Consider the following 26,311-nt stretch of genomic DNA (forward strand, 5'->3'; position numbering starts at 1 on the left):
CTTTGAATGTATATCTGCATTGAACTAATTTTTAAGGTTCTTCTAATTTAAATCACATTGGAATCAAATACTAAAACTAGTTTCCATTATATATTTATGGAAACAAAGGAAAAGAAAGCCAGTTATTTGCTTTGGACCCTAAAATATGGCTTGAATGAGAACTGAGATTCATAATATAAAGTTTCCTACACAGACTGAAGTTGTTAGTTTGTAAACTAGTTAACAATTTTAACTAGTTATTCAAGTGAGACTTGTCTTTTATCAACTGCTTAATAACTGATTTTATATTATTACTGTGATTTTTATCCATTAATATTTGTTGTTTAACTTTCTGGTATGTCTAATATGTCCATGAAATATATATAATTAAAGCATGAATTTATGCAGTAAAAGTTCTAGCAAATCATTTATTAAATACTATGACTGTGTGTATACTAATTAACCATGAGAACTGAGCAGCATTTAAGAAACTGAATAGTGTATTTATCTTTTATCTTAAGAGTAAGCTTTATTTTATTAAAAAAAAAATGGTGCTGGGGCTTGTGCATGCTAGGTACCAACCCTACCACTAAGCTATACTCCCTTGCCCAAGAATTAGATTTAAAAGGAAAACAAGAAGATTTATGTGACTTTTCTCACTTCCCTGCGTTTTGCAAGCATACTAAGAACATATGGAACCTACAACTTTTGGAACCTATGATTTTCAATATTATTGCAGCCCTCATAATTCCTTTCTTCCCTAAAAATTGAAAATACTGAAAATTTTCTCTATTTATCATGGATTTTTTCAAGGAGATCTGAAAAATGATGTGGGTGTATCACTGAGCTTTTTTTTTTTAATGCACAGCATTTTTAAGATCTTATATTTTTTTCTTTTTATTCTAATTTGTTATACATGACAGCAGACTGCATTTCAATTCAAATTACACATATAAAGCATAATTTTCATGTCTCTGGTTGTACATAAAGTAGAGGCACATCATTCATGTCTTCATACATGTATTTAGGGTAATGATGTCCATCTCATGCCACCATTTTTCCAACCCCCATCCTTCCTCTCTCTCGATTCATCCCCTTTGCCCTATCTACAGTTCCTCCTTTCCTCCCATGCTCCCCGCCCCGACCCCCATTATGGATCAGCATCCTCATATCAGAGAAAACATTCAGCATTTGTTTTTTTTTTTTTAGGATTGGCTTACTTTGCTTAGCATAATATTCTCCAACTCCATCCATTTGCCTGCATTTGGAAATAGAGCTTTTACACCTGCTACTAGGGAAATAAATATGAATTTGACTTTCTTTTTTTAAAATTCAAATAAGAAGTTTATTAAATTATGAAATGGATGCAAAAGATTCTGAAGATTACTAAAAGACAAACTTTTAAATAATATAAAGATTAGTTAAGACAAAATGTCATAGTACAGTTAAATGAAGGTCAAGTCAAGAGATCCCTCCTTCTCTTCCTGGTGCATTTGCCAGCTCATACCAAAGCACTTGGCATCTCCCTGTGCTACTTGTCAAAGGCTGAGCCTTCCTGAGGCTGGGGAATTGGAACAGAACCTGTGGCCCTCTGCCCTTTTCAGGGACCCACCATGACTCTTTGGCTCCAGGCACACTTGTAGCTTCAGGGACTCATTCCTGCACTGAAAACCCAATCAATACATTAAATTAAAAATCATATTCTTTCACATAGTTTTTTTGCCCATTTATTTATTTATTTTATAGATGACAGCAGAATGCATCACAATTCTTATTACACATATAGAGCACAATTTTTCATATCTCTGGTTGTATACATAGTATATTCACACCAATTCGTGTCTTCACACCTATACTTTGGATAATAATGATCATCACATTCCACCATCATTAATAACCCCATTCTCCCTCCCTTCCCCTCCAGCCCCTCTGCCCTATCTAGAGTTCGTCTATTCTTCCCATGCTCCCGCTCCCTATCCCACTATGAATCAGCCTCCTTATATCAAAGAAAACAAGGTATCTCTAGTTTTCTTTCCAACATGCAACCAAAATGTGACACAGAATTCTATAATTTAACTTATGACTTATTCATTTAAGAAAATTTTATCGCATGCCTATTAGTTGCCAAGCTCTATTTTAGGCATTCATCATTACCAATAAAACCTTCTGTAATGATGGAAATGTATATGCTTTGTCCAACATAGTAACCACTAGGCACACATGACTCAACTACTCTTGAAATGTGGCTAATGGAGCTGAAGAACTGAATTATTTCTTTTAATTAATTTAAATGGCCATATGTCCCTATCAAGCCTCTTACTTTCTAAGGAGAGGAAGAAAACAAAGTAGTAATTTGAAAGATATCTAATTTGAAGTAGTGTTAAAAGGTAAAAAAGAACTAAAATGGGAGGATCACTATTGCATTCTGGCACTGGGGGGCATAGGGCAGGAAGTGGCAGAAATAAAGGTGGTCAAGGAGAGAGAGCTCTCTGTTGAAATCACACTTGACCTAAGATTAAATGAAAAGAAGACAGCAATACAAGAAACGTAGAGGAGAGCATTACCAGGACCAGCAAATGCAGATGCACTAAAGAAAGAATAAGATTTGTTTATTACGAAAAAGACAATCAGCTGGGCGCTATGGCGCATGCCTGTGATCCCAGCAGCTTGGGAGGCTGAGGCAGAGGATATTAAGTTCAAAGCCAGCCATAGCAACTTAGCCAGGCCCTAAGCAACTCAGTGAGACCCTGTCTCTAAATAAACTATGAAAAAGGGCTGAGGATGTGGCTCAGTGGTTAAGTGCCCCTGAGTTCAATCCCCAGTACCTAAAGGAAAAAAAAAGAAGAAAAGAAAAAGAAAAAGTCAACATGTTCTGGAGCAATTAGTGCACAGGACAGATGGAGACCCAAGAAAAAGGAAGGGCCAGATCACTAAGTCCACTATTGTCCAATGTTAAGGAAAGTAGGAAAACATTGAAGTAGTTTAAGCGCCCCCCCCACCCTGACGACATGATGTGATAATGTGGTTTTAAAAGGTATCTTTGAATGGTTTCTGGAAAATAATTCTAGTAAGAAAAAATGGGGTTAAAGTGACCAGTTAAGAGGATACTTCATTTGCCAATTGATCTAGGGCGTTAGCAGTGAAGAAGGTGAAAAGTTAATAAACTCTAGATATTTCTTGGAGGTAAAACAACAAACTTGGTGATGGAATTAGCATAATGAACTAATTGCTTTTTAAGCATCACATGTCATATAGTTCCTTTATAAGGGACTTTATAAGGTTGAATTTTTGTTTAAACCTTCCAACATTGTTGACATTTATTCTACTCTAATAACCGTTTTCCTTCTTGTTATTCATAAAAATAAATAACTTTCATAGCATCAGTTTGATTTGTCAAAGTTTAATAATTCAGAAAAATGTACCAATAAAAGCTACAAATGCTTGGTTTACAAAAAAAAAAAAAAAGACTTTTATTTTGCCATGTTCTTCAAATAAGATTTATCATGCTAGAGTTATGAGCTGATTATGTGATGTCTGTGTCTCGATAAATTATTTCTGGCTTTCTACTTAGGTGCAGTGTGTGTGGTTTATTGCAGAGAGTAAAGCTGAACAGAATTCTAGTACACATGTTCATGCAGGGGCCATGCACATGGCTAGTGAGTGTATATAAGGGTTTTTTTGTACCCAGTCCCTAGTGTCTTGGCATTACTTTTATTATGTCTGCAGTACTCATGTAGATGAAATGCCACAACACATTCTTTTACTATTGTAGCCTCAACTCATTTTTTAAATTTTTTTTTTTTTTTAAGGAGAGAGCAATTACTATCATAAAAATTCCTTACTGGGGAACTTTCCACATTGCGTTATCATTCCATGAGTCTAATAATAGTGGAATATAAAGAAAAATTTTTTAGAAAATACTAAAATATCTAAAAAAGACTTTGAGGTCTGTAGCTAGCTAGGTCCATAATGAGAAACACTAAAAGTCTGGAGGAGGAGAAACAAGGAAAAAAAGGCAAAGTCAGGTTTTTTTAGAACTCCTGGTACTTGTTAGAGATTTATAAATCATGGCATAGCTAAAGATAATTTTCAAATCACATGCACCTTTACTAAGTCTAAACAAGTTAAAGAACTATTTATGTGTTATCTGTTTTGAGAATGCTAATGCCTAAAATTGGTCATTACCTGATCCTTTTGTATTTCTGTCCTGATAGTTCTATCTGCCTAAAAGCTAATTATGTGTTTTCTGTGAAATCTTACAGTGGTGTTATCAGGGAGATTGTGTTCCTTTTGGCACTTGGCCCCAGAGCATAGATGGGGGCTGGGGTCCCTGGTCACTGTGGGGAGAGTGCAGCAGAACCTGCGGGGGAGGCGTCTCCTCATCCCTAAGACACTGTGACAGTCCAGCGTAAGTAGCTAAAGTAAGCCAGAGCCAACAAAAAGACACAGTTGGAAATGATTCAAAGCTGTGGTTTCACATGTTATCTGTAAAAACGTTTCTCTAGTGAGCCAAATGCTTGTCTTCAGAACAAGCAATAGGCACAGGAAAGTGGAGGAGCTTTGTTAAATAGACTTTCTTTTTCTTCCTTTCCTCTTATTGTATAACTAAAAATAAAAATTTTTTAAATAGAAAAGCACTGTGTATCTGTCCTAGATAAGCCAGACTTTTAATCTAGTAATAATCAGATAGATTTCCTCCTACAAAAACTACTGAATTATGGATGAATCCAGGTCTGGTTTTTGCTACATTACCATTATTCCCAGGAAACCTAAGGTCTTTTCACATGTCACATAAAATTATTACTGCTACATTAGTATTAAAAGGACCAATGAGAGCACTTCAAGGGTTGAAATGCCTTGATTCGCACCACAAATCACAATGAAAAGAATACTGCCCATGTGTTAAAATAGTTTCCATTCACATGCCCCCATTAATCATCTTCTAGAGCTGCCACCACTTTTCTCCCCATGACTGTTTTATGCAGGTCAGCCTGCTCCTCTCCCACTACTCTTTTCTCCAGCCAGAGTTGCCCTGGCACAAGGCCAGCCTTGTTAGTATTATTTTCTAGCTCTATTGCGTCTCCCTCCCACCAATGCCCATTACAGGTGAATTGTTCCTTTAGTTGTACTTTCCTGTCCTCCCCCAGACTAAACCACTCCTTAGCTGCTGCATGTCAAGTGCCCATTTTTGTCTGGAACTGAGGCTGAATGCCTTCTTTCCTGGCTAGTAAAATTTGATGTAGGAAATTATGATAACTTTTTTTAACCCCTCTGGGATAAAAGCTTATCTATTTTTATTTTCTATTTGTTCTCACTTTAACTCACGATATTTCTCTTAGGATTCTCTCTCCAAATGTGTTTTTTCTTCTTTTTAGTTTGAATTTTTTTCCCTTCATGTTAGTTCTGTGTTTTCATTCTCCCACTTTCTATCAATAATTACCTTCCTGCTAAGTAGAGCTTCCTGTTATGCATTCATAAACCAGTTCTTACTACCACCATCCCCACTACCTTGTTTTTGTCTGACCAGCCAACCTCTCTCAAGCTTGATTCAAGCTGAGCAATTTCCTTTGCTTCATTAGAGTCAGTATTCACTGACATTCAAAATATATTAAAAATATAGATTTGATTATCCCATATATCCTAAGATAGTACAGAATAATTAACCTAAAATAAACATAGGCTGCTATAAATTAATAACCCAAAAAGTAAAATAATACAACAAATAATATAGCCAATTATGTAAGGGAACACCTGGACCTCTTTTAAAAGAAAAAGTTGTTTCCCCTCAGTAATAGAATTCTCAAACAATAGCATATGGCTTTCCCTAATATAAACTATTTAAGATTAACTTATGTAAATGAAATATTTAACATTCTACTTTTCTTTAATTTGAATATATATAAAAATTTATATAATGCAAAGCCATCTGATTTAGGGGTTTAATTTTTAACTTCATATAATATTTGAAATGAGATGGAATTAATTTCTGCATTATTTATTTTGAATTGGTGCTATTTCCAGAAAGTTATTTAGTGTCCTCTCTTTGCTTTCCATATGGAAGGAAAAAAACCTTTTCTCTCCTACCTGGTAAGCATATAGCATCAGATTATGAGTTTTGTTGAATATGACTTAACTGGCTTTTAATTACAAATAAATTATTTTTAAATTCATTTATTGTACTAGGTACTATACTATAATTAGAAAATATATTAATTATATTTTCTTAAGTATGTAAGTCATGACAATTAAATCTTATACTTCACTCATAGTAAACTAACTTAATTTTTATGTTCAACCATAATTTTGCTAACAACTACCAGCGTGTTATTTTAATAATAAAATAATCACATTTGCATTTTAAAGTAAATTTTAATATTTTCATTAAGCAATATATGTATTCTTTATTGGAGAGATATATTCACATGCTAAAATGTTTTTTCAGACCTTCAGGAGGTGGAAAATATTGCCTTGGGGAAAGGAAACGGTATCGCTCCTGTAACACAGATGTAAGTAAAACCAAACTCTGCTATGAAAAATTAGCTTACTTTTCCCCTAGAGCAAGGAAATATTTTAAACTGTAAACTGTTTGATCAGAAATCCATGTGCATGAGGGTCACATGGATTTCCTAAATGGTTAATCATGAATGGAGCTGGCCTAAATTCTATCAATACTGTCAACAAGTGTCAAAGGGGAGCTCGAGCAGTAGGAGCAAATATATTCTTTCCCAATAGGCATGGAGAGAGAGCTACACACAGCCTGAGCTGCCCAGCCCCACAACACTCAAAACTTGACTGCCACTATCTTTCTTTAGTCCACCGGGATCAACCTTATTATGTTCTTCAACCCAGTTTATGTTTGTCACCACAAGAGGCCCTAGGCTCCCACATCATTCCTCACCTCTTGCCATCGAATCTCATAAGACTCTGCATATTACCTCTTATGTTCCTTTTCCTATCCCTGCCAAACTACTAAAACTTTTCTGTACCCTGCAGATTCATCACCAGCAAAATCTCTTATATCGTGACTTTTCTGGTTTTTTTTTTTTCCTTCACCTTCTTGCTGCAATAAAAACCACTCTCCTTTGAATCTGCTGCTTCTATTATAGATTCCAAACAGAAAGCTTCTGTTTTCTCCCTTTTCTCTGATGACTGGGTTTAAAAATGGACTGAATATCTTTGACATGTAAATGGATCAAATATTTTACCATTCCTTCAAGATCATGTTTCTTCCTATAACTTTGAATTTCATGATATCAGACTATTAATCTACTGCCTTTTACTCTTATGCCCTCCAGTCCTGCTTCTGTCTTATTTTCTTGGTGATTTCATGTCAATGAATGTTCCAGTATCTTCTCTTTAGGATGTTTCCATAAGCATGCAGACATGCTTTCTATCTAAAAACAAACCACAAAACCTGTAGTTGTTTTCTCATTTCTTTGCTCTTCTTTGAAACATATTTCTCGAAAGTCTTATACATACGGAATCCAGTCCGTCTCTTCTAATTTTTTTCTAAAATTGCCCTTGTCAGGTTTCTGTTTTCATCATTCTGTTGAGTGCTTTTGTCGAGTCACAGATGACTTCTGTGTTTCCCCTTGGAGTTTTCATTGTCTTCGACTTTCATTAGGTTTCCGTCACTACAAGTTTTTTGTTGTTCTTTCACATTGCTGCTTACTTCTCATTCTCTTTACTCCTTCTTACTCTTTTCTTTTTCTCTTACTCTTAGAGTACCCAGGGGTTAGTGCCTGGCTGCCTTCTCTGCTTTATCAATACTCATTTCCTTAATGATCTCATCCAGTTTCAGTGCTTTTGATACAATTTATATGTCATTTGACCCCCAAATTTTTATCTTCAGCCTAAATTTATTCCATGGATTCCAGGCTCATATGTAACTATCTGATTAGAGACTTTTTAAAAACTTTTTTTTATTTATATATGACAGCAGAATGTATTGCAATTCTTATTACACATATAGGGCACAATTTTTCATTTCTGTACAAGGTATATTCACACCAATTTGTGTCTTCGTACATGTACTTTGAATAATGATGATCATCATATTCCACCATCATTTATTGATTAGAAACTTTTAATAGACATCTAGTATTTAGTGGATGCAAGCGTTATTTACAGTTCCATAAACCTGTTTCTCCAGCAGTGTTCCCATCTAAAGATGTCAAACTCCATTTAAACAAAAAACCTTCAAGAGTCTCTCTTGACCCTTTTCTCTGTCTCACAGCCTATATACAATCCCTCAGGAAAATCTGTTGATTTTGCCTACAAATTATGACACACATCTGACCACTTGTCACTACCTTTGCTGCTACCACTGGGGCCTGAGTTACCACTGTCTTTCACTGTTTCCTTTAGTAGCTTCTTAGGAGGATTTCCTATCACTACTCTTGTCTCCTCCAGTTCTTAACATAGGACACAGAGTGAGCCAAATCATCCTTTAGTCTTCAATGCCTTCTTCATTTTACTCAGATCCAAAGTCTTTACATAGCCCTGCAAGGTCTACACAAGCTGGCCTCACTGCTTCTCTGAACTCATCTCTCACCATTTTCCTCCTCACCTTCCTTAACCATTCCCACCTTAGGAGCTTTTACATTGGCTGTTTGTTGCCTTTGCCTTATATCCTCTTCTCCTAAAATACCTACATGGCTGAGTATTTCATTTTATCTTTACTCACTGTCTCTTCAATTAGGCCTAGCCAGAACAATGTACTTACAATTTTAATCCTCCTTGCTCCTTATAACCCTGGGACTTCCAATCCTACTTATCTGACTCTGTTTTCCTCTGCCTTCTAACATGCTCTAGTTTATCATACCTCATTCTGTTAAATTTGGATCTCAGAGTAATTACATGTAGCTTCAATTATAATGATCTTTTCAAATTATCAGCATTATTTGTTCATTTTCTCAAGTGAAAAATTATTCAATAATTAAATGCCTAGTTTATGTTAGACTTTCTAGGGTGAGAAAGATAATTTGTACCCTCAAGGATCTTATAATGACCTGAGAAATTATTTAATTTTAGAAAATAACATTATAATAAGTGATAGAGTACATGAGGCACCATAAAAGAACATATAATTTGCACTTAGGCTAATTAGAATTTTAGGAATTTTCTCTTTTTCTCATAAAAAGCTAGAAATCTGAAAGGCATATGGAAGCTGATCAGAGAAGGAGAAGGTAGCGATGAGAATATTCTAGACAGAAGGAAATATTCATTTGGAGATATTAATAAACTACTGAAAGATCCTTAGATTCATGTTTTAGGTGAGGATGGATTGGAGAAAGACAAGAGTACAATATTATAATAATAAGCAAATCAAGAAGAATTTAGGGATATTGATGAGAATGATAGAAATGTTGAGCCATAGGCTTGAACTAGGAATGACAGTGAAATCTAAAGAGGGCTAACAGAGAAAATTAAGGACCTGTGCCTTCAAAAAGTCACAAAAATTAAAGAAACAGTATATAATAAAATAAAACAGGGTGAAGGGAAATAGAAGCTGAGGAGATCAGAGAAGATATGACAAGTGAGAATATTCTCAATGACGACAAAAAGAGAGGGTGGCCATGGAAGTACCTACTTACCCTTGAGTGGAGGTGAAGGAGCCCAAAGAACTTTAAAGCTATTGAGTTCGGAGGGTCTTCCGTGTAGTTGTTGCAGTCACTCAGAATGATGTTAGAACGTAGAGTATATATACTGTGAACTAGATATAAAAGTCCTTAATAAGTGAGGAAAGGTGACCCTCTTTCATTAAGCTAGATAGAGGTTTGGATGAATGGCATAAATCTCAGAGGAATGGAGATTTTATACATGGATAGAAGATGTGGACACGTACAGTATATCAGACTGTTAGGAAAGAGAAACTCAGACACAAGTTCTCAACTCCCAATTGTTTTCATTAAAATATAATTGTAGGAGTGTGCACACATTTAGGCCCTAATAATATAGGTGTTGTGCAACATGAATAATGTATGATGGGTAACAGAAAAAGAAAAAAAAAGTCAGACATTTTGGGCTTATTTCGTATTACCCATAAGTTGTAGTAGTTGCTCAAATTGTGGAAGTTATTACTGGTAGGTTGGCATTACTACATTTGTCTTCTGTTTCAGCTTTGAACAAATTATAAAGAGATACAATTAAGGTAACTGAATAATGAATACATAAGTAATTAATGATATTTTCCTCATTAATCTCAACTCTTCTAATTTAGAACTTGAAGCAGTTCAGTTACCATACTAAGTTAATAAAGTTATCTGAGTATAAGTTGTGTAAAGCTAGGGCCTGCTTTAATATAATGTAATATATGACAATTTAAAATTTCCAGAACAACTAATTTAACCCAGTGCTGACCAATGAACTTTCTTCCATGATGCAAGTATTCTATGTGCATTGTTCAGCCTGGCAGTCACCAGCCCTAATGTAATTGAAGAACAAAATTTTTAAATTCAATTAATTAAAATTTGGAAAGCCACATGTGGCTAGTGGTGACCATATTGGACAGTATAGAACTAGACAGTTTAGCTGAGCAATAGAAAAATAAACATTATAATTATAAAGAGAGTTGTAAATTTTACATATAAAATTCTCAGAACAAATCAATCTATTTTTTTTTTTTTTTTTGGATACTGGGGATTAAACTCAGGGGCACTTGACCATTGAGCCACATCTCCAGCCTTTTTTGTATTTTATTTAGAGACTGGGTCTCTCTGAGTTGCTTAGTGCTTCACTATTGCTTAGGCTGACTTTGAACTGGCAATCCTCCTGCCTCAACCTACAGAGCTGCTGGGTTTATAGGCATGCACCACTGTGTCCAGCTCTAATTCATTTTTAAAATACAGTCAGCCTTTGGGCTGGTATTGTGGCTCAGTGGTAGAGTGTTTGTCTAGACATGTGAGGCACTGAGTTCGATCTTCAGCACCACATAAAAATAAAATATTGTGTCCACCTAAAACTAAAAGATAAATATTAAAAAATATATATATATATTTTTGTCAGCCCTCTATATCCACAGGTTCCATGCTGGCAAATCCAACTTACTTTGTATTGAAAATATTCTTTTAAAATAGCTTCTGGCCAGGAGTGGTAGCACACACCTATAATCCCTGACTCAGGAGACTGAGTCAGGAGCACTGCAAATTCAAGGCCAGTCTCAACAACAAAATAAGGTTTTAAGCAACAAGATCATGTCTCAAAAAATAAAAAAAAAAAAGAGCTGGAGGTGTAACTTAGTGACAGAATGCCCCAGTATCCCCCCCAAAAAAAATTGAGTCTATACTGAGAACATACAAAATTTTTTCTTGTCATTCTTCTCTAGACAATAGAACAACTATTTACATTGTACTCTGCATTATAAGTAATATAGAGATGATTTAAGTATACAGAGGATGCATATAATCTATGCAGATACTATGCCATTTTATAAAAGGGATGTGAGCATCCATATATTTTATCCTTTGCAATGGGAAGGAAACACAAAAAGGCAAGTGCAACATTAGAGCACCTAAAGTACTTTTGCCCTGACAATATTCAGAGGAAGAGAAGTGATGAAATGCTCCTGTGTTTCTTAGGTATGAGAAAACTGTTGGCAGATCTCCTCCCTGTTCCCTCAGCAGATTTCCTTCGTGGTTTTCTTTCTTTCTTTCTTTCTTTCTTTCTTTCTTTTTTTTTTTTTGCCAGGGGACCACATGCCCTTAAACCCTCAAACCAGTCATTAGCAAAAGGAGTAGAATTACTATAATTGGTTTAAACTAATCCTGATTTACCCCTAAAATGGGCTTACTCACCTTTCCTGAGCAAAAAATGTCAAAGTTGTATTAGCAAGAAATCATGGAGTAGATATTGTGTAAGCCATAGTGTCTGCCTCAGAGCTCTTTTAATTTCCACAGAAGTAGTAGAAGTAGCTGCTGATAAAATTTGCCGAGCACATAATTATGTACCATAGCTATGATTGTAACCATCTTCCCTTCCTATGTGGAGAGAAGTTCTTTCCCTTCTTCTCACTAATGAGTTGGCTTGGTGGGATCTTTAAAATTCCTATTCTTTCAATCTAAATCTAGAAAAACATGATATTTATAAAGTTTTGGTGTAATCTGTTCTGTTACAACCTTGTTTCTGTAGCACAGATTAGCCCATAACTAATTGTGTTATTTTGTGCCACTAAAGTAAGGGAAATTGTATTATACGTGATGACCATTCACCTTTGTCTGACATTCTTTTTGCTCAGTTTAACCAAATACTGTCATAGAAGTCCTTATTGTGTGTTTATCCCTTCCTTTGAGCCTATTTCAGCTTTTTTTAAGATAAAGGACTATATTTACTCTAGTATTTGTTTGGAATTTGCCATATATTTTTAAAATTGTGCAAGTATTTTTTTTTTAGAATTGTTATTGTTTTTGTTGGGCATCTGTGTTTGAGTTGTCTGCCTGCAGCCCAATTTTTCCCATATGCCTGTTATTTTTAGTGTGCAATTTTGTGGAAAGAGATTTTTCTGGAATGTATGTGTCATATTAGAGGAGAAACTTCTTTATTTAAAAAATCTATTCTAAGAGTTTCTAATATATAGACTATATTGTAGAACAGGGAATAAATAATGAAGATTGCATTGATTGGAGATAAGATTGAGTAATGTAAGCAAGAGAATTTTCTCCTTAGCAAAGAATAAGTATCAATATATACTCATTATAGAGAGATTATGTCTGTGTTCTTTAACTTTTGCATTCTTTCTAAATGTAAAATGGCTTCAATGTTCTTTTTTCTCTATAATGCCCAGGTGTCTGTTATTTGTGATCTGCTCTCACTTAAAAGATTCAAAAAGAGTGCACTTTTCTAAGTCCAACCTCCTTCCTTAGTGCACGTTTTACATAATCTAATACTATGCATGTCATACTTAATGAACCTGTAAAGTAAGATCTGAGGGAAAACTTTCCAACTAGTTAAAATCAGTTTGACGGTTAAGAACTAGAAACGAATTCGTATGCATTTTTTATTTGTGATCCAAGACTTTTTCTTGAGACTTAAATAGGGATAATACAGGGGGTAAATTCAAACAATCTTGGAGGAATTTTCAAATCAGTGCCCAGAATGAGATGTCAGGTGGTAGGGTGGCAGGAGAACCAGCATACTGTATATAGTGTCCTGAATCCTTGAGGCTTGTTCTGTGCCTTTTAAAACTTTTTCCCAGTTCAAGTTACAATGGAAAATCTAGGAGCTATTAGGCCAGTTCATGTATATTTGATAGAACTTACTTGAATTCCTTTTAGAACCATGCAACCCCTTCCATATAATCTGTCAATTTCCCAAATAATATTAAAATCTTGATCTCATTTCTGTGTTTTCCCAGTTGGTTCTATGGATTACCACTTAGTTCTCATATATTTTTACTTACAATAATAATTATTATTAGTTATAGATCTCTGATTAGAGTTGTTAGCTTATAGCACTATATTAAAATCACAACTGAAAAACAGAATAAATCAGAAAATCAGAGGAAAAGGAAAACAATGTAAAATAGGGATAGAATCAGTATCTTGAATATTTACCTCAAAGTCCTTCCACTTATTAAAAGTGGGTTGCAAACTTTACCCTGAGCTTCCTAGTGAAATGACCCAAGTAAAGAGGCAAACATCAGTTCCAAGTTTTATAATGTCTTGTGGCAAGATAAAAAGAGATATACCCACAATAGACCTCTTCACTATTTGAAGCTTTGATATTCCTCCTATGTGGATCCCTGCACTGGTGAATTGAATTGAACTATATAAAGCCAAGAATATTCTTTTTAATCCAAGTTAGAGGAAAAATTAAAACCTAGAACCATTGTGGGTCAAATAGTCTTTAAAAGTTTTGTTGTAAGCATAGAAAGAGTATTTCACATTTTCTCCCTAATTCTTACTATAGACATTTGAAGGGTATAGGGGTGGTCGAAGAAAAGAGCTTTCCAGTAGAAAGGGCAGAGTGTTTGATTAACTATTATCCTTGTTTCAGAAATAAATAAATAAATAAATAAAAGAGTCATAGGAATAGAGGAGTCAATTTATAAAGATAAAATCTTCAATCCTTAAAAATTTCATAAAAGGATGGGCTGGGGTTGTGGCTCAGTGATAGAGTGCTCCCCTAGCACATGTGAGGCACTGGGTTTGATATTCAGTGCCACATAAAAATAAATAAATAAAATAAAGATATTGTGTCCAACCAGAACTAAAATGTATGTGTGTGTGTATATATATTTTATATTATATATATAATATATTCACATAATAAGTATATATATTATATATAATATATACACACATATATAATATATACACATATAATATATATATACACACATATATATATATAAATAAAAAAGTTTTCATAAAAGGGTATAAAATTGCCTATAAAATTGCCCTGCCACCTTAATAGCAATATAACCAGGCTATCCAGATGCTAAACTTTAAGACTGATTATCTGCATCAGGATGTATTGGACTGGACAATTTGTTTCTTACCTCACCATGAGTCACACTAGGAAGTTTTCAAAAGCAGCTAGACAAGAATCCTTTCTTTGATATGCACATGATGATCTCCATGGCAGAACTGTAGGTAAAGCAAAGATCTGTAGCAGGAACAAACTAATGTTCTTTTCATCTTGAAGCTACAGAGATAATGAGAAACCAGGAGCACTTATTAAAGACATTTAGGAGAACTGGGTAAAGTTTGGTCTAACCAGTAAATCAAGAACTAAAACTGAGTTTTTGATATTGTGAGTTAATCTAAAAGACCTGGCCTTCTTGGTCTTAGAGGGCTGAATTTTATGGAAGCCATAATGCTAAGGGTTCATGGATTCAGAAAACAATTCTCTTTGGCACAGAGATAAATTAGGCCCTGATAGGTTTTATACATGGGCAAAGGTAAAAACTAAGATGATTTTCTGGTAGGGATATAATGAGAAGTAAAAATCTGTGCTTGGTGTTGAAGCTTTTGAAAAATGTTTGTTCATGAACTGCTCAAAAATAGGCTTTTGATTACTATGTGAACGGAATCTCCTTTTATACTGGCATATAAGAATATTGACAAAAATCAGACATCTTATTTTTCTGAACTATTTTTTATCCCAATAGCTTAAAACTACCATGCAGAATGTCCTAAAAAGGTAAAAACTGGTACATATATTATAACTATTTTAAGTAGTAGAATTTAAAGGTGAATTATGTAAATACCTTACTAGAAAACTTGAATCTTTGTAAAGAATAAAAATATGGCTGTATTAAGATTAAGGACCAAATTTTATATCAAAGCTTCCTAAAGTGTATTAGGAACTATGAAGTAAACTCTCCTACATTTCTAAATTCTTAAAAAGAATTTCCTCGTGCTGTTGTTTTCCAAAACCAAGGGGGCAGGTGAAACAAAGATTGATGAGGCTGGTATAGAATTTCTGATGAAATAACTAAGTTCCACTTTGGGTACAAAGTCACATTATTCCTTCATCTTCAAATATCTATTTTGCCGCAGTCCGTCTGCAGCAAAATAATGGGGGGGTGACGAGCAACTTGTGTACATTGATACAGCAGGAGTGGGAGCCGTTTATTGTAGGACAGGAGGGGTATATATACATTCCACACAGCTTATCTTAATTAACATAAACTAGATACAGCAGTCAACCAATAAGGAGTCTCCACACTTAATGGCTCACTGGCGTTACTTCACAAACCACTCCCTCTGGCAAAATGCCAGGCGCCATCTTGACTTGTTTACAGACCCTAACACTATTTTGCCTCTTTTAGTTTATGCATCAAACCTATAAAAAAATGTTTGGAGTATAAGGATTTTCCAGATCATGTGCACTCTGTTCTAAAATTTGAGTCTAAATTGTATAGTACTTTGGTGTGTTTTCAGTCGTCTTTGCTAGAGGGGCGTGCTATTCAATTTTTTTTTTTCCCTTAGTCCATTTGCGTACATCATTCAGAGTGTTAGTGCCTTGGTTGTGTAGATGGGAAAATTATAGTATATATTTGGAGATAGAATTGTGGTGAAAGAGCATGTACTTGGAAATTAAATTGACTCAAGTTCGAGTTCTGCTTGTGACACTTATTGCTACTTAATCTTGGTAAGTCACCTAAACTTACCAAACTTCTGTGAATTTCTAAATAAATAGGATCTATACCAAACTTGCATGGTTGTTCGATAATTAGAAGAAAAGTTAAAATTGTATATGTAAAATAGCTGTGGTTATTGCTAGCATTTAATCGTACTCAATTGAGTGTTTCTGTTATTATAGATATTTATGCCTTATGGGTTCTAATGTACTTTTATAAATACAAATGTGTTGCTTTTCTGGAAAGGAAGAAGAAAATTAAATGTTGGGGGTGTTGGAGGCAGGTCTAATGTAATAAGTTAAAGCAAAAGTGTATTTGCTATGAAAACAGAAAGGAAAAAGCAGCAGAGAGTAGGGAAAAGGAAGTTGAAATTTTATGCATTTCTCAGTTTTCCCTGAGGCTGTAGAGTCATTGTTTCTTCCCAGCCTGCCCATTTCCTTTAGGAACTGGACAGAAAAAGGGAAAAGGAAAGGGGAAGCCATTTTCATTTTCATCCCTTTTCATACTGTTTATTACACTCAGACATTATATAGTATTTTCAAAATTTTCCACATTTGTGGGACATCTTAAGATATATTTTTCCCTCAAGATCAGGGCATTTGGGGGCATGTTTCACAAATAAAAAAAAGAAGGTACAAAAGAATTTTGGACTTGCATAGGTCACCCTATTTTTTGGAATTAAACTCTGATTAGAACCCCAGCAATAGAAATATCACTGGAAAGTTTCTCAGCAGAAACTCAGACTTCTTTATGTAGCAACTTTATTTCTCAATGAGTTATTATTATTTAAAAAAAACTTTATTTATCTAAAATAAAATGTATTGGGCTGGGAGTGTAGCTCAGTGGTAAAGTGCTTGCCTGGCATGCAAGAGATCTGAAGTTCAATCCCAAGCACTGCAAATAAAAATAAATAAGTAAGTAAGTAAGTAAATAAATAAATAAATAAATAAAATGTTAAATTTAGTGAAAAGGAGGTGTTCCTAAACTATCAAAATAATTGAAAGCACAAGATGATTTGTTTATAGAATGTGCTAATTTACATAGATCTCTGAAAAGAAATGGTCATAAAGACGTTAATATTAATTTTTAAAAATTTCTTTGCATTAAGAAGACCAAAAGTTGCTGACACCTGCAGCTTTGCTCTTTGAATTTATGGGTGGGGGGGCCTTCCTGGTTGGTTTTTAAGAGAGAATGCTTGGTTAGCATTTGCTCTAGGAGACTGAAAACCTGTCAGGTTTTGAATAAAACCTTTGTTGCTTATGCCTGCTGTTGTATGTTATGCTTTCTGGACAGTGTCAGCATTATTATCGTTAAGTAATTACAAAGCATTACTCCTTAAGCTTCATTATTCCTAAACTAAACAAAAATGGATTTACCTCATTTTTCTTTCAGAAAATACTCTTTCCTTTGATTACTCTTATTCTTTTGAACCAGCATATGATACTCCTAGTGAGCCTATTTTAATCAAATAGATTCAGAGCATTCATGATGGGAACATTAACATTAGAACAGAATTCTAGAGGATGTATTCAAGGATCGAAATGACATGGGATCAAGTCCCTAAGTCCACTGTAATTCTCTCAAGCCATTCTATTCTCTCTACTTTTTCTGCAAACAGCCTGAACACACTCCAGGGCCTTTGCATTCAGTTTCCTGAAACACTTTTCACAGATGTGTACATAAGTCATTTCCTCGTTTTTTTAAAAACTCTACTCAAAAGCCATCTTAGAAAAAAATTCTCTAACCTTATTATATAAAACAACTTCCCTCCCACCTCACTATCAATCTCCTTACCCTGCTTTTTGTTTATTTTCTTATCTCCAACTAGAGTAAGCTCCATGAAAGCAGAGACAGAGCATATTTAGTTTTCTGCTGTAACCTCAGAGCCTAGATTATATCTGATACATATTAAATGAACTATAAATACTTTCTAGATGAAAGAAAGATACTTAAGGCCAGTTCTTGATGCCTTATTTCAAGAAAACTAATGCTAAATCATGATGTGTTCATAGGAATGCCATCAAGGCCTAGATACCTTTCAGTTAAGCAGTTAGAGCTATTCAGTGTGAATCCAGAACAAAGAAAAACCACTTGGTTACAGGAAGGTAGGTTTGGAATGGAAGTAGGGAAGAACCTGCTAATTATTGCAACTTGGTCTTTGATCTATCCTTATGTAGATGTTTATATAGATTGTATGGCCATGTAAGGATGATTGTAGAGGTTATCTAAGCATCTTATGCAAATTAGATTATGTCACCTCTAATACCACTTCCTGAAAGGTATGATTCTGTATTGGCTCAAAAATTAATAATTGCTTTTGATTTTTCTGTGAAATGCTACAAGATAAATGTATCTATTATGGAACATTCTAAATCAGGGTTTGGAAAATGGTACCACCTAGGACAAATCTGATCTCTCATCTCTATAAATATTTGTATTGGAACACATACATGACCATTTGTTTAAATGTGGAAACTTCTGCTATTATTGTGGTATTTAGAATGTCCAGAGCATGCTCCCATTCAGATGAAGGAGGTGTCCTCACACCCTGAAATTATTACTAAGCAATCTTTCTGTATCTCAGTTTACTTCATTATGAAATTAATTATAACTACCTCATAAGAGTGTGTTGAAAGGAATCAAATAGATAATGCATGTAAAGATCTCTGATCAGTGTGCCACAAATTAGTGCTTAGCAAATACTAGTAGCTATTGTTATTTTTAATATTTTTATTATACTGACCCTGGGAGTGACTATCAGAGGAAGAATAGAACAGAAATTCTATGAAGTATTGTGGAAGTACTTTAATTAAATAATAATATCCTCCATTTGACTCTTTATTTCTTTTCAAAGAAATCACTAGCAGATAGTGAAAAACAGCACTTTTTATTTGCTTTTAGCATATGGCCCTTATGATGCCTTAATTTGTTAATTCAGGAATTTATTATGCATTAGTATTTATATATGAAATATCATTTATTCTTAGGCTTCTGTGAAGTCCCCCCTTTCATCTAGAATACCTTTTTTCAACTATTCTTTCTTTCTTTTCTTTTTTTTTTTTTTTTGGTATTGGGTATTGAACCAGGGGTACTTTGAGAAAGGTTCTCACTAAGTTGCTTAGGACTTTGTTAAGTTGTTAAAGCTGGTCTTGAACTTGCAATCCTCCTGTCAGCAACCAGAGCCACACCTGGTCCCTACTCTCCCCAAATCCTTTATGTTTCCTAACTGGCTCAATACCAGGTATGCTTTGAAACATACCCAAGATTTTCTTTTTCAACCAGTGTGTCTCTAACTAACCATATGACACATTGATCTTTCACCAATAAACAGCTCCTGTAGATAACCTGTAGAATTTGTTCTATGCTATGAATATTGCCTGAGATAATTCTGTAGCTTTACCCTTAAGGCTTGATTTTCTAGCTACATTGAAAACTGGGCTTGGATGAACTTTTGGGTGGTTGGTGCTTTATAAGTATTTAAAGATTACATGAAAACTTGTACCTATAGTTCAAATTACTTGTATTTTTTAAAATTGATATTCTTTAAAAGTAGACTTGCTGCATGGCAAAGCCACGGACAATTTTTATTCCTTAAAAATAGTTAGAAAAGAAAAACACTCCTGTAATCTCAGTATTCCAAAAATCTAAAGATTAGCAGTCCATGAAATAAAAGATCCTGCAAACATGTCCTTCCAGCATGGTACACTATATAGTTTATGATAAATAGTTATTTTTCATTTTTATTAAAGGCAATCAAGAAGAGTAATTTAACAAAAAGAATCATTAGGTTTGGCATTGAGAGTATTATATTTTAATGTACTAAAATATTTTAAAGTTCAGGGCACTTCACAGAGTATAGGTCTGCTACCTCTACTAAAAGGACTTTCGGTTTTAGTTTTTTCATCTGGTTTTTGTGTACGTTTATAAGGAGATACATGATGGATTGATTACGAAATAGACTATGACATGTGTCCCAGGGTAAATTTATATTGAAACTCCTTAACATTTAACTGTGTAAATGACTTCAGTTATATCTTTTATAGCTAAGATTACAATTTAGATACTTGAATCTGAATACTGATTATCAAACAGTAAATCAAATGCCAAAATTATAGCCAGAATAAGGTAGTGAGCTAATATGATGGGATTCAGGTAATTTTAATTTTAGAGACGTTGTCCCTTGGTTTTGGTATTTTACAACAATGGTACCATTTATTATTTTATTTTATTTTAGCCATGCCCTTTGGGTTCCCGAGATTTTCGAGAGAAACAGTGTGCAGACTTTGACAATATGCCTTTCCGAGGAAAGTATTATAACTGGAAACCCTATACTGGAGGTAATGTATAACCTGGCAGAGCATTCATGCTTGAGAACTTTCAAATATAAAAGAGTGTTTAACACATACAAATACACCACACAATCGTGCAAGTACTTGTTAAATTATTATCTACAAATTGAGGCAGAAAGTGCTTGTCTTGTTACAAGGTTTTAGTTTCCCTATGATAAAATTTATATTGCTACAAAGTATTGGAAATTATTTTTAAAACCTAGTTCTAAATAACAATTAGAAGAGATATGTACACATCAAAACCATATAATACTTGTTCTACTTGAGACTTCCTTGGAATAGAGGTGAATCACATTATAATCATTGGATGTTTGTAATCACCACCCAGAAAACAAAGTATACCAATAAAAATCAACTTAGAAAAAGGAAATTAGTTCTTTTTTAGCAAAAGGCCAATCTTTCCATAAGAGGTTATTCTTTTTGAGGAATTAAGAGATATTTTGCTCCTTAATTTGGGTGTGTTTCAAGTACTAATTATTCAGTAAGCAGAAGATTTTCTTTGCTCCCAAAGTATAAATTAGATTTTGTTGAAATTTTCTTTTAGAAAAGTTGAGCGTAGTTTAAAAAAAACTTTTATTGTTTGTTTTTCTAATATCTTACTTTAAAAATGATCTGGCTTAGAATAATATCTGATTTTACGGTAACAACTGTATATCTACCACAGATGTTCTACCACTAACATTTTACTATACTTTATAAATGTCTGTTGATTTCTTTATCCATTTATTAATCCATTGTATTTTTTATATATTTCAAAGTCAACCAAAGTAATTAATATACTTTGTTTTAGATACTTCAGCATGTATACCATTAACCATAGAGCAATTGTTTGTTTACTTTTTTCTTTTAAAGTAAGGGGATGTAGGGCTGGGATTTTGGCTTAGTGGTAGAGCGCTCTTAGCATGGGCGGGAACCAGGTTGGATTCTCAGCACCACATAAAAATAAAGGCGTTGTGTTGTGTCCATCTACAAAAAAGATTCTCTGTCTCTCTCTCTCTCTCTCTCTCTCTCTCTCTCTCTCTCTCTTTCAAAAAAAAAAAAGTAAGGGGATGTACAATACAATGCATGTATCTTAACTATACTTCAACTGAATTTTGACAAATGCACACACCTGTAATATTTTGCTGAGATATAGAACTCAACCATTATCTCCAAATTATTATGGCCATTTTCAGATCATGGTCAGTTCAGGTCATTATCAATTATCATGGACTGAAGGCTTTAAATAATAAAAATTATTTCTCACGGTTCTGGAGATTAGACCAAGATCAGGTGCCAGCATACTACCATCTTCTCATTGTATCCTCACACAGCAGAAAAAAGGGGGAGAGGTCTTTGGACTCCCTATTATGAGGGCACTAATTCCATTCATAAGGGTTCTGCCCTCATGACCCAGTTACCTTCCCGTGGCCCCAACATCTAATACCAACCATCACATTAGAGGTTAGGATTTCAAAATATGAATATGAGAGGACACAAGCATTCAGTCCCTAACTCCTCATGGTTCACTATTGTCAATAACTGCCTCTGCAGGCTCCAAGAGGCAACAATTGTTCTGACTTTTTTTCCTCAACATAATTATCCTGTTTCAGAACTTAATATAAACAAAATTATGCCATATTCACTCTTTTGTGTAGGGCTTCTTTAAACTCAATGCTGTTGAGATCTATTGTTGTACGTAGTAGTCCTTTTTGTTTTATTGCTAAGCAGTGTTCCATGGTAGTTTTTCCATTCCGCCATTCTGGGTTGTTTCTAATTTTTAGCTGTTCTGAATAAGCTGTTATGAATATTTGTATGTACAGGTTTTTTTGTAAGCATGTTTCCATTTCTCTTGGGTAAATACTTAGGAGCAAAATTGCCAGGCAATAGGATAGGTGTGGGGCTGGGGTTGTGGCTCAGCAGTAGAGCGCTTGCCTAGCATGTGCAAGGCACTGGGTTCAATCCTCAGCACCACATAAAAACAAATAAATAAAATAAAGGTATTGTGTCTGACTACAACTAAAAAAATATTTTTTAAAAAATAGGATAGGAGAGATTTTGTAGTGCTCCCTACAAACACTTTGATCTATCAGAAAACTGTGTTTGTATCACAAAATGTATTTGAATTCTATTCTGTATCCGTTTAAATAAACTGATTTGGCTGAAAAAAAAGAAAAAGAAAAAGAAAAAAAAAGAAAAAAAAAAAAAAGAAACTGCCAGATTTTTTTTTCAAAATGATTGTACCATATTATATTCTCAACAACAACTTATAGGACCCTGTTTACTCCATATACTTACTAATATTTGGTATTTTCAGTCTTTCTCTGGAAGGGGTTGAGTAGTGTCTCAATAAAGATTTAATTTTTGTTTTAGGATGATTATGTTGAACATGTTTGCGTTTACTTAGTAGCCATTTATATATTTCCTTTTAAACTTAGTGTTCAAATTGTTTGCCTTTTTAAGCAAAGTTTTAATTTATTTTTATTTTAATTGACAAATTTATGAGGTACAGTATGATATATGTATATGATATATGCTATATGGAAATTAGCATTTCCATCCGCTCAAATATCATTTCTCTGTACTGGGAAACTTCAAACTCTTCTCTATTTTGAAATATATATATAATGAATTGTTGTAGATTACGGGATGTTAGAACTAATTTCTCCTATCTAGCTATATTTGGGATTTATTTCCAGCCTCCATTTCCCTTCCTCCCCATCTTTCCTAGCTTCTAGTAACCACTGTTCTTCAATGTGATCAACGTTTTTCTCTTTAACAAGTGAATGAGAATGTGCAGCATTTGTCTTTCTGTGCCTGGCTGAACTAAACACAATATCCTCTAGTTTCTTTATGTTACCCCAAATGACATAATTTTATCACTTTTTATGGCTGGATAATATTCCACTGTGGTTATAGTCCTATAGACCTAGACCATTTGTGTGTGTGTGTGTGTGTGTGTGTGTGTGTGTGTGTGTGTGTGAGAGTGGGGGTGGGGTGGGGGCGGGGCACTGGGGATTGAACCCAGGGCCTCACAATGAATGCTAGGCAGGTGTTCTATCACTGAGCTAGAGCCCCAGCCCCTAGACAACATTTTAAAAATCCATTTATCCATTGATGTATATCTTGATTGATTCTGTATATTGGCTATTATGAATAGTACTACAATAAAAGGTGTGCAGGTATTATATCTGTCTGGTATAATGATTTCTTTCCCATTCAATAGTGGGGTTTTTGTCTTATATTGTAGTTCTATTTCTTCTTGTTTGAGGAATCTCCTTACTTTTACTGTAATCATTGTAATAATGTATGGTCCCACCAAGACTGTATAAGAGTTCCTTTTTTCCACATCAATAATCACCATTTGTTACTTCTTGCTTCTTTCTAACTCGGATATCTCAGTATGGTTTGGACTTGGGTTTCCCTGATGATCGGTAATGTTGAACATTATTTCATATACTTGTTTGTTTTTATGTCTTCTTTTGAGAAATAACTATTCAAGTCATTTGACCACTTAAAAATTAGATGATTATTATTAGTATTTTGCTTTTGAGTTGAGTTCCTTATATATTATGAATATTAATCCTTTATCATATGGATAAATTGTAAATATTTTCTCTCATTATGCAGGTTGTCTCTTCTCTCTGTTGATTCTTTCCTTTGTTATGCAAAAGCTTCCTAGTTTGATATACCATCATTTGTCCTATTTTGCTTTTGTTACCTGAATTTGGGAGGATATTTTTAAAAAATCTTGACCTATACCAATGTCCTGAAGTATTTCCCCTATGTCCTCTCTTAGTTGTTTCATAGTGTTTTACTTTTTGTTGCTGTGACCAAAAGACCTGACAAACGCAATTTTGGAGAAGGAAAATCTTATTTGGTGCACCCAGTTTCACAGGTCTCAATCCATAGATGGCCAACTCCATTGTTCTAGGCTCAGAGTGAGGCAGAACATCAAAGCAAAAGGGCATGACTGAAGAAAGCTGCTCAGGGTATGACAATCAGGAAGCAGAGAGAGAGAGATAAGCTTGGCTCACTAGGGACAAAATGTATCCATACCCCAAAGGCTTTTAGGTTAAGGCTCTTGAACCCAATCATTTCCCCTCTAAACTTTTTTGCGTTGACTGTCACATGAGCTTTTGGGGAACACCTCATATCTAAAGCATAACACACAGTTTCAGGTCTTACATTTAGGCCCTTGATCCATTTTGAGTTGATTTTTTTTAAAATATGGTAAATCTTTTGCCCATATAGTAAGAAGTACAGACTAATTTCATTCTTCTGCATATGTATATCTTGTTTTCCCAGCACTGTTTATTTAAAAAACTGTCCTTTCTTAATGTCTTTGTTGAAAATCAGTTGGCTATAAGTACATGAATAAATTTCTTGATTTTCTATTCTGTTCTCTTGTATGTGTGTCTGTTTTTATGCCAGTATCATGCTGATTTGATTACTACATCTTTATAGTATGTTTCATAGTCAAGTATTGTGATGCCTCTAGCTTTTCTTTTTTCCCTTTCAGGATTATTTTGACTATTCTGGGTCTTTTATGGTCTATAACAATTTGTGAAGAATATCACTGATATTTTGATATGGATTACCTTACATTTATAGATTCCTTTAGAATGTACCAGTGTTGGGCTGGAGTTGTGGCTCAGCGGTAGAGCGCTCACCTACCACGTGTGAGGCCCTAAGTTTGCTCCTCAGCACCACATAAAAATAAATAAATAAAATCAGGGTATTGTGTCCAACTACAACTAAAAGATAAATATATTTTAAAAAGAGAAGGCATCAGTGTTTTAACAATATTAATTCTTCCAATCCATAAACATGGATTTTTTTGTGTGTATGTATGTGTATGTTCTTCAAATTCTTTATTAGCATTTTATAATTTTCATCATGGAAATCTTTAACTTTCTTTGTTAAATTTATTCCTAGTCATTTTAATTTTTGTAATCATTGTGAATGTTATTGCATTTAAAATTTTTTTTTATCAAGAATGTTATGTGTACAAAAATGCTACTATTTTCTGTATGCTGATTTTCTATCTTGCAATTTTACTGAATTTATCAGTTTTTTGTTTTATACATATCCACACAATTATGTCTTCTGCAAACAGGAAAAATTTAACTTTCTTCTTTCCAATTTGATTGTCCTTTAATTTCTTTTCTTATATAATTGTGTGCCTAACACTTCTAGTACTATGTTATATAGAAGAGGTGAAAGTGTTTTATTACAGAACTTGGAAGAAACATTTTCAATTGTTCTCTATTTAGTATGGTCTGATGATGGGTTTGTCACATATAACCTTTATTATGTTGAGGTATGTTTCTTCCATATCTAATATGTTGAAGGTTTTTGTCATGAAGAGAGGTTGAATTTTATTGAATGCTTTTTCTGTGTTTATTGAGATTATCATATGTTCTTTCCTTCAGTCTGTTTTTATATTGTATTACATTTATTGGTTTATGTATGTTGAACCATTCTTGTATCCCTAAGATAAATTCCACTTGATCATGCTGTATAATCTTTTTATGTGCTGTTGTGTCTTGCTTTCTAGAAGTTTGTTGAGATTTTCTATATCTGCCTTCATTAGTGATCTTCATCTATAGTTTTCTTTTTGTTATGATGTTTTTGTCTGGTTTTGTATCAGAATAATGCTACCCTTATAACATGAGTCTGGCAGAGTTGCCTCCTTTTCTGTTTTGGGAACAGCTTGAACAGAATTGGTGTTAATTCTTCTTTATATGTTTTGTAGAATTTAGCAGTGAAGCCATCTGGTTCTGGACTTTTCTTTGTTAGGAGATGTTATTTTTTGATTCAACATCTTTACTCACTACTGGTCTGTTCAATTTTTCCATGTCATCATGGTTTAAATTTGGTACATTACCTACGTTAAGAAGTAGAAACTAAACAACAT

General features: G+C 34.0%; 1 protein-coding gene across 1 annotated transcript in view; it reads left to right on the plus strand.

Moving 5' to 3' along the window:
* Positions 1 to 26,311, plus strand: part of Adamts6 (ADAM metallopeptidase with thrombospondin type 1 motif 6) — a 270,679-nt gene that overhangs the window by 169,044 nt on the left and 75,324 nt on the right. The window contains exons 12-14 of the mRNA XM_076856114.1: positions 4,242 to 4,387; positions 6,422 to 6,485; positions 20,298 to 20,400. Coding sequence (XP_076712229.1) covers positions 4,242 to 4,387; positions 6,422 to 6,485; positions 20,298 to 20,400 — 313 coding nt within the window. The remainder of the gene's footprint in view (positions 1 to 4,241; positions 4,388 to 6,421; positions 6,486 to 20,297; positions 20,401 to 26,311) is intronic.

Source organism: Callospermophilus lateralis, chromosome 5 (genome assembly GCF_048772815.1).
Source record: "Callospermophilus lateralis isolate mCalLat2 chromosome 5, mCalLat2.hap1, whole genome shotgun sequence".
Taxonomy (NCBI): Eukaryota; Metazoa; Chordata; class Mammalia; order Rodentia; family Sciuridae; genus Callospermophilus; species Callospermophilus lateralis.